This window comes from Mus pahari, chromosome 7 (genome assembly GCF_900095145.1).
Source record: "Mus pahari chromosome 7, PAHARI_EIJ_v1.1, whole genome shotgun sequence".
Classification (NCBI taxonomy): domain Eukaryota; kingdom Metazoa; phylum Chordata; class Mammalia; order Rodentia; family Muridae; genus Mus; species Mus pahari.
Window position 1 is genome coordinate 2,971,228 of NC_034596.1, and position 13,081 is coordinate 2,984,308.

At 43.1% G+C, this 13,081-nt stretch overlaps 1 protein-coding gene across 9 annotated transcripts in view; it reads left to right on the forward strand.

Annotated features, from left to right (window-relative positions):
- Window positions 1-13,081, forward strand: part of Dtnb (dystrobrevin beta) — a 130,328-nt gene that overhangs the window by 61,969 nt on the left and 55,278 nt on the right. For all 9 annotated transcript variants that reach the window (XM_021201499.1, XM_021201498.1, XM_029540709.1 and 6 more), the window contains exon 4: window positions 4,443-4,520. In XM_021201499.1, the coding sequence (XP_021057158.1) occupies window positions 4,443-4,520 (78 nt within the window). The remainder of the gene's footprint in view (window positions 1-4,442; window positions 4,521-13,081) is intronic.

Here is a 13,081-nt window from a genome sequence, read left to right on the forward strand (position 1 = left end):
AAAAAAGAAAATACAAATCAAAAAAAAAAAAAAGAAACCTAGATGAGCTTTGAAATTACTATTAGACTTTTAAGACATTCTAAATAAACTAGAGATACAGTTCTGAAACAAGTTATTCTGTTTTATGTGGTTTCCTTTGTTACATAGTAGAAGTTCCACTGACAGTGGTGCTACACTAGTAATCCTGTCTCTCCGGAGCTTGGGCTGCTGGGATACAGAGTTCCTAGCCAGACTCTGCTGCATAGTAAGACCTGATTCAGGAAAGAAAGGAAAGCAAAGATGGTGTGTGGATGGGAACTTATAATGCAATGTTATTATAATGCCATGGAGAGCCATACTCTGGGACCATCATTGCTATTGCTCCTTTGAAAAGTTCCAAGAACTGTGTTTTATTATTAAAAGCTAATGTTTTATTTTATTTTAAAGGTATCTGTATATCTGAGTGTTTATACATGCAGGTGCCCAAGGAGACAAGAAAAGGGCATTGGATCCCCCAGAGCTGTAATTAGAGGCAGTTGGGAGCTGCCTCGTGGCAGTGATGGGAACTGAACCCAGTCCTTTATAAGAGCAGCAAGTTCTCCTGACAGATGAGTTCTCTTTCCCACCTCACAGGATTGATTTCAATTTACCCACTAAAAAGAAATAGCCTTACATCAGCATTTTACAATCAAAGGTAGTAGGAGCACCAGACCACCAGGACTGAAGTCAGCAAGAACCATGCTGCCTTGGTTCACAATCAGGCTGTCTCACAGTGTGGCTTTGTAACCTCAAGAATATTATAGTCCCAGCCAGGCATGTGGATCTCTGTGAATTTGAAACCAGCCTTATCTACATAGAGTTTCAGAACTCCCAGGCTACAGAGAGAGTCTCTGTCTCAAAATAGATAAATCCATAAATAAATAAAAACATTACAGCACTGTGTGCCTTCATTCTTAATTGTAAGGTTTAACTATGAATTCTGGAAGATCTCTGTACTGAGACTGGTACATGTTCAATACCCAGTAAGTTTTACTGCTGTTGAAGACACACTCACTGCTGGTTGGCTATCTCACTGAGTCACAGATTAGATTAGGTACAAGGAAAAACAGCAGACCAGATGAGTAGAGTGGAAGATACCAGTTTCCAATACAAGGATGGAAAATCCTGTTCCAGCTGCAAATGTGTGCACCAAATATAACATTCACCAAGAATTTCACTTACGCTATATTCACACATTCCATGTGCACGCTCTACACTGTGCTGTGTTCACAACATGGTGCTGACTCACAACCAACAAATACTGGGTACTGTGCTTGGCATTTGAAAGATAATGATGATGAAAATAACAACCAAGGGGAAAGAGGGAGAGAGAGAGAGACAGGGAGAGAGGAAAAGAGGAAGAGACAGACTGTGTGTTGTGGTCTTGGAGGTGGTAGCACACACCTTTAATCCTCGGACTCAGGAGGGAGAGGCAGATAGATCTTTATATTTGAGGCCAGCCTGGTCTACAGAGTGAGTTCTAGGACAGCCAAGCCTTCACAGAAATTCTGTCTCTGGGGAAAAGAAAACAAAAACAAGACTCCTGTATGTAGTTCAGTGATGGAGCATTTGTCTGGTATTCCAAGGTCCTGGGTTCCACCCAAAATTCCTAACACATAGGAGGCTGAGTCAGGAGGATTCCAACGTCAGCCTGGGCTATATAGAAAGAGACTGTCTCAAAACAAACGAAAGTCAAAAAACCTTTCAGGGCTTGTGGGATGACACAGCTTGCTGCACAAGCTGAGGACTGAGTTTGAACATAAAAAGCCAGACCGGTGGGGACGCATTCTCCTATAACCCCAGTGTTTTTGTGGGTGGAAAGAGGAGGATCAATCCATGGGGCTACTAGCTGTCATTCTAGCTCTAAGTTCAGTACGAGACCCTGTCTCAAAGAAGGTGGAATGCAGTAGAGCAGAACACCCAGCATTATCTGGCACCTGCACGTGTGCACACCTACACACACCTGTATACAGATACCTCTGCGTTTCTTCCTTACTGCCATGACCCTCACAGAGAGACTGCAAAGACTTTTAAAAATCGCTCTTCTGATTAGCAAATTATTTTCTCTCTTCTACCTATATCAACTGCTTTTATCTGTTCATTTAAGGGAGGGGTATCTTATTGGCAAAAGGGAAGTTTTATTATTTTTTATGGCATGAGTATGGCTGTTTTGCTTGTGTGTGTGTCTGTGTACCATGTGCATACCTGGTGCCTGCAGATGCCAGAAAATCCTTAGAGACTGGAGTTACAGGCAGCTATAAGCCACCATGTGGGTGCTGGAAATCAAACCTGTATCCTCCAAAAGAGCAGCCAGGACTCTGAACCACAGCGTCATAACTCCAGGCCCCGAAAGGCATTCTCTAAGAGTGCTTCAGTGCTGCTGGCTTTCCTAGTGGCCTGCAGTTCTGGTGGCAACTCCATTCTGAGGACCTTCTTGAGATTTGCAAGTGCTAATTTCATTGGTCAGGAAAGCCATGTTTTCTCATTAGTACAAGGTAGAAATCTAGAGTTGATGTCAATTTGGGGACAGGGTATAAGAAGTTTCTAGAATACACTGTAACTATAAGAAGAGGCTTCTCGTGTGTGAACAGGTAATAAATAGCTGGTTATGATATCTGCCAAGAGATATGAAGGCTTTGGTGGCCTCAGATCAAACAAAATGCAAAAGATCATGACATTTTTGTCACATGTACTCATGTTCAAGAAATTAATTTTTCTCCTGTGTTTATTTCCTCTGACAGTATCAATGAGAAAATGAGTGCAGTGGTTTCTTTAGCACTGAAGTAAAGCAGATAACTACATTTAATTCTGAAAGCAACATGGAATGTCATTATTTTGGAAGTGGGTAAAACCCTTAGCGTGTGAACAGCTAATTCCATAGGAATTTTCTCCTTGTTTTAAGCAGAACAGTTGATTTTAAAAAGACCCAGAGGCAAAAGTATAAATTTAGGACTAAAAGTAAGCCAATCTGTCCAATCTATCCCATCATTAGTCAACCTAAAGCAATTGATTAATTGATTATAACTCAGTGCAACCGTTAGCATTAGCAGGCTTGAAGGGTTAGTTGTTTGTATGGAGACAGGAAACCAGATGAACAGCTTAGAATTGGAATTTAGCCTGGCAAGGCCTATTTCTGTTAACAAGCAGAGTCAAGCCAAGCACTGTGGCTCAGGCCTTTTATCACAGCATTTGGAAGGGGGAAGCTGGGGATTAACTTGGACTATTCTCTGAGACCCTGCCTTAAAAATATAAAAAAAATTCAGGGGCCTGAATCTACCCCCAGTCCACTCCTGACAGTTCACTTTCCATTTTGCAGTTTCTCCTTTAAATGGGAAATATTTTTTTAAGGTTCCCTACTCAGAAATGGAATTAGTTTGAGGAGAGAGTAGGGGTGCATGGGTAAATGGAGAGAGAAATCTTTCTTTTCCTCTGGACCCTCTGGGTCTCCCTTAACTAATTCCCCAGAGTGTTTACATGAATGTATTGTGCAGCCTGCAAAACAGGCCATGTCCCCAGGCAGTGTGGACATAACTTCTTCAAACCCTTCTTTATGCACCATTCACTCTCAGCGGCGACGGGGACCCAGCAGCTAAGCAGGCGCTTCTTACTGGAGCGTGGACAACTTACCAGTGTCTGCACCACTCTGGACAGTGACACCCTTCTCCCCAACAGCCATTAACTACCAGTAATATCTTAAAAAGGAGTCTAGTGGGTAGGAGCAGGAGCTTAGATACACACGCGCGCGCGCGCACACACACACACACACACACACACACACACACACACACGTAATATTTAAAGGGGGAGTAAAACCAGATTAATCAAAACCAAGTGGTACAAGCTTGGCTTGGTGGCATATGCCAGCCACTTGGGCTGCTGAGGTAGAAGGAGTTCCATTTTGAGGCCAGTCTGAGCTCCATAATGAGACTGGCTCATAGAACAAGCAGACAAAAAGTCAGGCTGGGATTAAGCTCATTGGTAAAGCTCTTGCCTGGGATGTACAAAGCACTGGGTTCAGTTCCCAGGACACCACCATCAAAAGAATAGGCACAGTAGGCAAGTTAATAATGTGTATTCTTTTATACTAAACTATAAAGCAGGAGCAAAGTTTCATCTCAAAATAGGCTTTTCCTTTTGTGTGTGTGTTGGGGGGGTGGGTAAGGGGGTAAGTTTCATGGCCTAGGCCAGCCTGAAACTAAGCTTTTTGAGTCCTGGAACTCCAGGATATGCCAATACACCCTAGAGTAATGTCGTTATAATCTGTTGCCTCCTAATATTCTATTGCTCTGTGGCGCTATAGCCTTGAAAACTCCACATCTGAGCCCACCACCATCCTGTCCTGCACACAACAGGAACCATAACTGGTCCTTTGCCTCCTCCAGGCCTGGTAATTACTAATGTAGTGTAAACATCTTTTCTTTCAGTCCTCCTCGCCCTCTGACCAATATGAATGACACCGTGGTTAGCCACATGTCCTCTGGAGTGCCCACTCCCACCAAGAGGTAGGTATGTCTTGTCCCCAAGCTGGAAACAGACTCTGAGATTGTGCTCTTGGGAAGCAGGCTTGGGCTGAGAGCTCTGCTGGTCAAGAAGGCCAATGCACTCAGCCCTGCTGATGGTCTCTTAATATCATTTTCTGTTTTTATTCCTGGGCCCCCTCTGACTAATACAGCTGTTGACATTCAGCTCTGACTAGTGCCACAGTGGAAGTGCTGTCGTGACAAGCAGCAGTGTCAGAGTAGATTAGGCATATTTGGGATCTTTACTAACATTAAGCACAATTTAATAATCATAAGTTTCAACAATTTTGCATTTGACTTTTTAATATTGAAGATAATTTCTGCTTCTGATCATAGTCTGTAGACAGATAATTAATCTCTTATAAGATATTCTATATACGGTTCATAAGCACTTAAGTAGAAAGCCTCAAGTCCCTCAGTCTTGGTTTTATAGAGAATTTGCTTTAGGGTCCTTTAAGGAATGTAAACTCTAAACTCCTTCCTCTTTTTTATTTAATTTTTCTCTTCTTCAAAATTCTCATAGGCAGACTTAAACAACCCATATTGAATGGCATACTTTCTATTTGATTTAAGCTGTTCTATGACCAGAGCAATACAGAAACTCCCTCACAGGCACAACCATTAAAGAATTCTTTCAACAGTCGTCACTTGAAAAGGAGAAAAAAAAAATCACAGACATTCCAGTTCACCCAGCATGACATCCCATCCATTCTCCCTGGAAAAAAACCAGAACCACTTTGTGCCATATGTGCTGAGCAGTTTGTGTTAATGCAGCTGTAGGAGTGGGGTCGTCCTAGTAGTAATTTGACTCTGTATATGATCCTGAAGGCAGAAGTGGTTGCTCCCATTGGCTAAAACCTCCCAGAATAGCGTTTCCCAAACCTGCAGAAGAGAAGAATCCCCTGGGGCACTTGTTAAAAATACACATTTCAGGGACCATGTCAGACTCAATGAATCAGAATCTCTAAGAGCAGGATAGGGAGAGGCTGTGTGTTTAACAAGTTCTCCGGGTGGCTTTTGTCATCAAACCAGTTTGGGGAATAACCTTAGCAGGAAGCAGGGGAGCTGGCCGCCAGGCTCCCTTAAAAGAGGACATAGAGACTGAATAAATCATTGACCTGGTGAGACAGCTCTGTCTGTGTGGAGACCCAGGACCTGGACCAGGTAAGAAACTGCCTGCTGCCTCCTGAGGGCACTTCTCACAGGGAGCAGAGCCAAGCAGGAAGTGGTGTAGGCGAGGCACATGAGTTTGGAGCTGGCTCTCACCTGACTTTAGACATGTTTCTTTACTTCTTTAATCTATGGGGCCGATGATGACATCCACCTTGTGAGGTTTACACGAGGACTTAATAAACTGCCTATATTATTTTAGAGGCAACTAGAGTAAGAGACCCAGTGAGAAAGACAGGGAATGGGCTACGAATTACGTTCCCAAGGACCCAGAACAGCACAGCTCTCTGCCCTATCCATATATATATATATATATATATATATATATATATATATATATATAGTCATAACATTTCAATCCTATACGCCCCATTGAGAATATTCTTAGTTCAAAACTAGAAGACAGGGCAGGTTATTAAAGAATTGAGCTTGAAAATGTGTGTTAGCTTTAGTAACGTCGCCTGCTGAGCTTCATCTGATTAGCTTCACCTAGTTAGCTTTGTCTGAGTTTTTCTCATAGTTTACTGGTTTTGCTCCTCCGCATCACCAGAGTACCTGAAAGCTGAACGTGTCAGGGGTACCAGGATAAAGTGCTAGGCATTCAGTGATCTAGGTGAGTTATCTGCAGGAGACATCAGACAGAGAGTGTCTTCCTGGCAGTGTTTTATTGCTCTGGAAGATGAACAGAAGGGACTCTTGGCCTACATTAACCACAGACATTTTCTTAACAAACCATAGGCTTGCTGTATTATACCTAAGACCCAGCTACCAGGGTCAGTCTTGAAATTATGACTGCCATTTTTTAGAGTTGGATCAGAAAGTAGAATATATTCCAGATTAAGACTTTATTATGAAGTCAGCATTTCAACTGGCATCTTGGTCTGTGTGAAATTAGTCCTAGAGTAGATATCACAGTGTATCCATGGCAACTAACAGGGCTCTGCAGCTTGGAGAAGCACAGCTCAAGAGAACTGACATTGTACCTGGGTACGTAGAATCCTAGGGGATTTCATATATGTCCAGCAGGAGATCTTGAGATGTCACATGGATAGTAATAGTTTGTACATGTGGCTTTTCATAGTTCGAGTAACCAAGGAGTCTGAGCTGAAGGTAGGTGTGTTCCCTGTTGCAAGGCTCAGCAGAGATGACCACACTCCTGCTCTTGAGTGTTGTCAGACCTACAGTTCCAATCTGTGAAAGCCGGGTGTCCAGGATGCCTTCCCAGCATGAAGTCTGGAGCTACTGAGGCAGGAGTCCTGAAAGGGAGGGACGGTGCTGCTCTCTAAAAAAAAGCAGTTTCAGAACTCAGCACCAAGTATAAATCATAGACAAGGTCACACAAGAAATGTGTAATGTGGTATTAAAAAATGGGAGAACATTTTAAGAAATTTGGTTTCTATCCTTTTTTTTTTTTTTAAATAAATACTTTTTTGAGGTAAAGTTTCATGTATCCGAGCTGGCCTTGATCTACCTCTTGAGTGCCTTCACTTTGTGGTTCTAGAGAGCAAAGCCAGGGTCTCATGCATGCCAGGCAGGTACACTTCCAACTGAGCTATAGCCTTTTGTAGTTGACAATGCATATATGAATGGTTTTGACTAGAGTTGTCAAAAATAATGCCAAATATTATGTCAAAATATAATGCCAAAAATTAGCCAAAATAAAAGCTACAGATGACTTTTTAAATGGAAAAGATTCTGGCTGTTTTGTGAGATACTAGAAATTATATTCCTGAAAGTTTATTCTAAATGGGTTTGCTCTTTGTAATATCCCCAAATCAGGCAGCTGGAGAGCTCAGTGGTTAAGCACGCCTACTTCAAAATCATGAGGACCGGAGCTTGGATCCCAGCACCCCCTTACAAGCCTCGAACACTGAGGTGTGGAGATGTAAGGACCAGTAGGGCTTGCTGGTTTCTAGGCTAGCTTAGAAAACTAAACTCCAGGTTCAGTGACGAGCCCATGCCTCAGAGGGGTAGGTAGAGTATGCTAAGGAACTCTGGGTGGCACTGTCTGGCCTCCGCTTAAGAGCACACGTGCACACAGATGTACACATGCATATGAGCTTGCATACACACTTGCTCTTCTTTTTTTAAAAAAAAAAGATTTATTTATTTTATTTTTTGTGGACAAGTATTTTTCCTGCATGCATATATATGTGCACCACATGCATGCCTGGTGCCATGATTCCACAAAACTAGTTACTGACAGGTGTGAGCTGCCATGTGAGGGCTGGGAATTGAACCCAGGTCCTCTGGAGGAGTAGGCAGTGCTCCTAACCACTGAGTGGTTTCTCCAGCTCTGCACTGCTGCTCTAAATACACACAATACACACGGATACTTAGATGCACACAGAAACACAATAAATCAACTTTTTTTTTAAAAAAAATCTGGCTATTTCTACAGCTAAAAAGAAATTTTGTCTTTGACTTCAACTAAATAGCTTCTTTCAATTTTTTTTCTTTGTATTCTTTAGAATAACAGATTTAAACAATTTTAAAACAGTTTGAAAAACTTTGAAAACTTAAAAAAAAATCCAACAAGAAGTTTAATCTCTTCACTGTGTATATTCCTCCCTGGCCTCCTTTTTCCTCAAGGCGTAGAGTGTAGATTGAGCCGGTGTTCAGCTCTGGCCCTATTTGGCATTAACTTATACCCACATAGATGTGGAGAGCAAAGTTAGTATTTTATTTCATATGTCTTTGAAATTTTAGCTTTCATCGTGACTATTTCAGTGCTTACAGGTCTATGGGAATTTCATGTGACTACAGCGACAGAAGTCATCAGTCTGGAATTTTGCTTTGTTTTGTGGTTGATATGTGAGATGCAGCTTCTTACTTTCAAGGTTTTATTGCTTGTTGTGTTGTGTTGTTTTATTGACACAGGTCTCACGCTTGCTAGCCTTGACCACTGTAGTCCAGGTTAGCCTCCAGAGTCACTGTCTCCTGCCTCTGCCTTCCATGTGCTAGCATCACAAGCATCACACCACAACGCTCAGCAGATTTCAGGCGTTCAGCCCTGTCATAGGTACAAACCCACAATGCCCAGGCAGCAGGAGAGAGGGAGGGCTGGATGCACACTGATCACGGCACAGGACACTACCTATCACTCACCTCCTTCTCTCATAGGCTGTCAACACTTTTCCTATTACTGTTAGCAGATAGACACACACACACCATTGGAACAGACAGTCCTGTGAACACCAGAGCCACGACCCTCCAGGGGCCATGCTTTTCTACCCTGTTATTTGTGAAAACATCCAAGGAAGGTTTCTTGGGGCCTAGATGTGTCACTGCCCTTGATCAAGGGAGTGCCCTTGATATCTGCAACATCAAAGCAATAAGGCCATATTGTCAAGAAAGGTCCTTGGACAGAAAAGTGATAAAGGTTGCTATTCGACACATAATTATGTTCATATGTGCGCACGTGCACACACACACACACACACATACACACCCTCTAAGACTCATTTCTGCTACCAGGCTTTTTCTCCCATAAGGTAACTCTCTGTGCAACTATAGGTACCCTCAGGCCTTTCTTTCCTAGGCCCTTCCTGCCTCCTGTGGAAGGTGCCAGGTTGGGGCTGTCCAGGCTGAATCCATTGGTCCACATCAAGTCTGAGTGTCTTTTGGTGACACCAAATAATATACTCTTTTTTTGTTTTGTTTTGTTTTGTTTTGTTTTTTAGATTTATTTATTTATTATATGTAAGTACACTGTAGCTGTCTTCAGACACTCCAGAAGAGGGTGCCAGATCTCGTTACAGATAGTTGTGAGCCACCATGTGGTTGCTGGGATTTGAACTCAGGACCTTTGGAAGAGCAGACGGGTGCTCTTACCTGCTGAGCCATCTCACCAGCCCCTAATATACTCTTTTTTTTTTTTTCTCCAGACTATGCATTTTAAGTTTTTTCTCCAAGTGATGCATTTTAAGGTCTGAGTTAGACTTAGTGTGGTGCTGCACTACACACTTGTAATCTCTGCACTCAGGAGGCAGAGGGAGAGAGGCTGGGAGCTCAAGGCCAGTCTTTACAGGAAGCCTAGTCTCAACAAAACAAAACAAAACAAAACAAAAGTTCAAATATGCCTTTAATCCCAGCACTTAGGAGTCAGGGGCAGGAAGATCTCTGTGAGTTTGAGGCCAGCCTGGTCTACAGAATGAGTTTCAGGACAGCCAGGGCTACACAGAGAAACCTTGTCTTAAACAAACAAAAACAAAATAAAAAAGAAAGTAAAGCAAGAATTAGTGAGGGTCTTGGAAAACAACTGGCTGGTTTACATTCTTCATGAAAAGCCCTCCAAGTCAACACAGGAATTATGTTTTTTTCTTCAGTCTTCTTTTGAAAGACAGAAAAGCATAGTAATTAAAAATTAACACATTATCAGAAGAAACTGCAGGCCCCTCAGCGTTGGCAGATACCCAGAGCCATCCTGGGCCTGGGCAGTCTGCCAGGTTTCAGCCTCTTCTGGGTTGGGATTAGATTCCATTTCCATTTAAGATTTAAGGTGGACTTTTTACTAATTCCACCTCACACTGGTACAAACAGACAACTTTAATATTTTCAGACAGATACTTGCAAACATGAATCTGAAAAGTTGCAGCTGACAAAATAGTAACAGGTCCTTCCTCTGGTTACTCTGAGACCGACATCATGAACAGGTTGTGGCCTCGCAGTGTGGAAGGAACTGGTGTGGAATTCTATTCATTGTTAAATCCAAACTGCGAGGCTCTGGGATGGTGGACGTGGATGGCAGTCTCTGGAGATTCTGTATATTGGTCAGCTGAGGAAGAGGAAAGATAATGTTCTGGGTTCCTCCTGGCTTTCATTAAGGTAATTTTGGTGAAACACAGGAGGGAAACTTGGACAAGAAGCCAGCAAGCTTATGCTGAGTTAGAGGTGCTTTTGGGACACCCTACTATTCTTTTTTGTTGTTGTTGTTTTTGTTTTTGTTTTTTGTTTGTTTGTTTTTTGAACAGGGTTTCTCTGTATAGCCCAGAAATCTGCCTGTCGCTGCCTCCCAAGTGCTGGGATTAAAGGCGTGGGCCACCACGCCTGGCTGACACCCTTAATACCTAACTCTTCCATCTACCAGCAAAGGGTATGCCAGTACTAAGGTCTAACAGACTTCCAGTGGAACACACACACACACACACACACTGTCTCCTTGCTCCTCTCTCTCTCACCAGGCATTTGGTCTTTGCTTTCTCTAATACAGGGATGTTCTCTCTCCCTCCTTTCTTCCCTCCCTCCCTCCCTCCCTCCCCACCCAACTCTGATTTCTTTTTTATTCATTGGTTGGTTTCGTTTTTTGAGATAGTCTTATGTAGCCCAAGCTAGGCTCAAACTGTGTAGCTAAGGATGATTTGACCTTCTGTTCTTCCAGCTTCTACCACCCAAGTGCTGAGATTATAGCTATGCACCCCATGCCGAGTTTATTCAGTGCTAGGGTATGAACCCGGGACTTCTCATATATCATGCGAGTGCTCTACAAATGGCTACATTCCCAGCCCCCACCCCCTCACACACACTTTTCCCACAGTTTTGGTTTTTTCAAGACAGGGTTTCTCTGTATAGCCCTGGCTGTCCTGAAACTCACTTTGTAGACCAGGCTGGCCTCGAACTCAGAAATCCGCCTGCCTCTGCCTCTCGAGTGCTGGGATTAAAGGTGCGCGCCACCACACCCAGCTTCCACAGTTTTATTGTAGCCCCTCTTCTCTTGTCTATTCCTGAGGAGCTGACTCTGGGCTGCTGCTCTCAGGCATCTGTGCTGGGACTCAGCCTTGACCAGCAGAGGAAGGTCTTATAGAGGTGCTGAATCGCTCTTACCCAGCCTAGACCTACTGTGCTTGCCCGGGGATATATCCCTGGCTTTAATAGCAAGCTATTCAAACATTCCAGCTTGCTTTATCTAGTGACGCATACTCAGAGTCAGAGCTGTGGCCCCATTATCGTCTCAGGGAGCTTCTGGCCTCACCTCAAGCCCAACTTAGTCATTTTCTTTCCAATCAGAGGGCTTTTTTTTTTTTTCTTTCTGAAATTCAAGTCTGATGGTGTTGCCATCCTAAAAAGAACTTGCAGTGGCAAGTTTCCTCTGGTTTGTGATAACATCATTCCCATGCTAGCCATCCTTCGGTCTTTATGCTCACTGTACGGCAGCCACTATTCACACGTGGCTCTTAACAACTTAGAATATGGTTAATATGACATGGAAGATGACTTTTATTTCATTTTAATTAATTAGCATTTAAAACAGCTGCATATGGCTGGTTTGTGTGGAAAAGAAAGATTTTTTTGTTTTTGTTTTTGCTTTGTTGTGATTGTCATTTGTGAAAGTGCTTGCTGTATTCAGTGTGAGGTAGAAGTCACTTAGTGACTGGGATAACAGCACCTTATCCTTCCTCCGTGAGGGTCCCCTCTGTAGCCTGGCCGATGCAGAAGACCCGACCAGTCATTTGGTCCATTTGTCTTTCTCCTTGGACAGCATCTTTTTTCCTTGTTGCCTTATATTACAGTGAGAGCCCAGAGGCAGCGAATCAAAGAACTGGTTTTCTCTAACTCCTTTGCCTTTCTGAATGTTTGGGTTCTTTAAGAAGAATCAGGGCTGGGGAGGTGGCTTGGCGTGTAATAGTTCTTGCTGTGCACCCATGAGGACCTGTGTTAGGACCCCAGCAGTCTTGTCAGAGACCCACTGTGGTTGTGTCTGTACCTGTAACTCTAGCATTGTTGGGGGCTCGGGTGCAGACAGGAAGATCGCTAGGTTGCTGGCTACAAACTGAAGGAAAGCCTGTCTCAAAGGAATAAGGCAGAGATTAATAGAGCAGGCTACCAGAAATCTTCCTCTGCCTCTACACACACGCGTGCACATGTATCTTACACACTCTCCCTGCACAAAATAAAAGTAGATTAAGAAAAAGAAAGAGAGATCATCCAGACAAGGACACTGTGCCAACCCATCTCCTCACTGACACATTGACACTGTGTTTCCTTTGGTGTCAGGAACAAAGTTTGATTTGGCCACAGGGCTGCTTATGGTGTCACAGTTGAGACCGATAGCCATTGTTGCCCTATACAGCTTGGAGTCTCAGTATTTGAAATGGCTGTGTGGGCCACACACTGATGACTGTGCTCATGTTGCCGCAGAGGGATCCAGGGTGACCGCAGCTATTACTTTCCCAGGTCTACACCACTGCTCTGTGTGTGCCCCTCTCCTGTCCCATTTCCAGACAGGCTTTCTGTTGAAGTCACAAGGTATTTGGGAGATTTGGCCTGGGTTTTTTGTTTGTTTGTTAGTTTTATTTTGGTTTGGATTCTTTTTTTTTTTTTTTTTTTTTTTTTTTTTTTTTTTTTTTTTTCATTCTCTATGTACGAATGCTTTG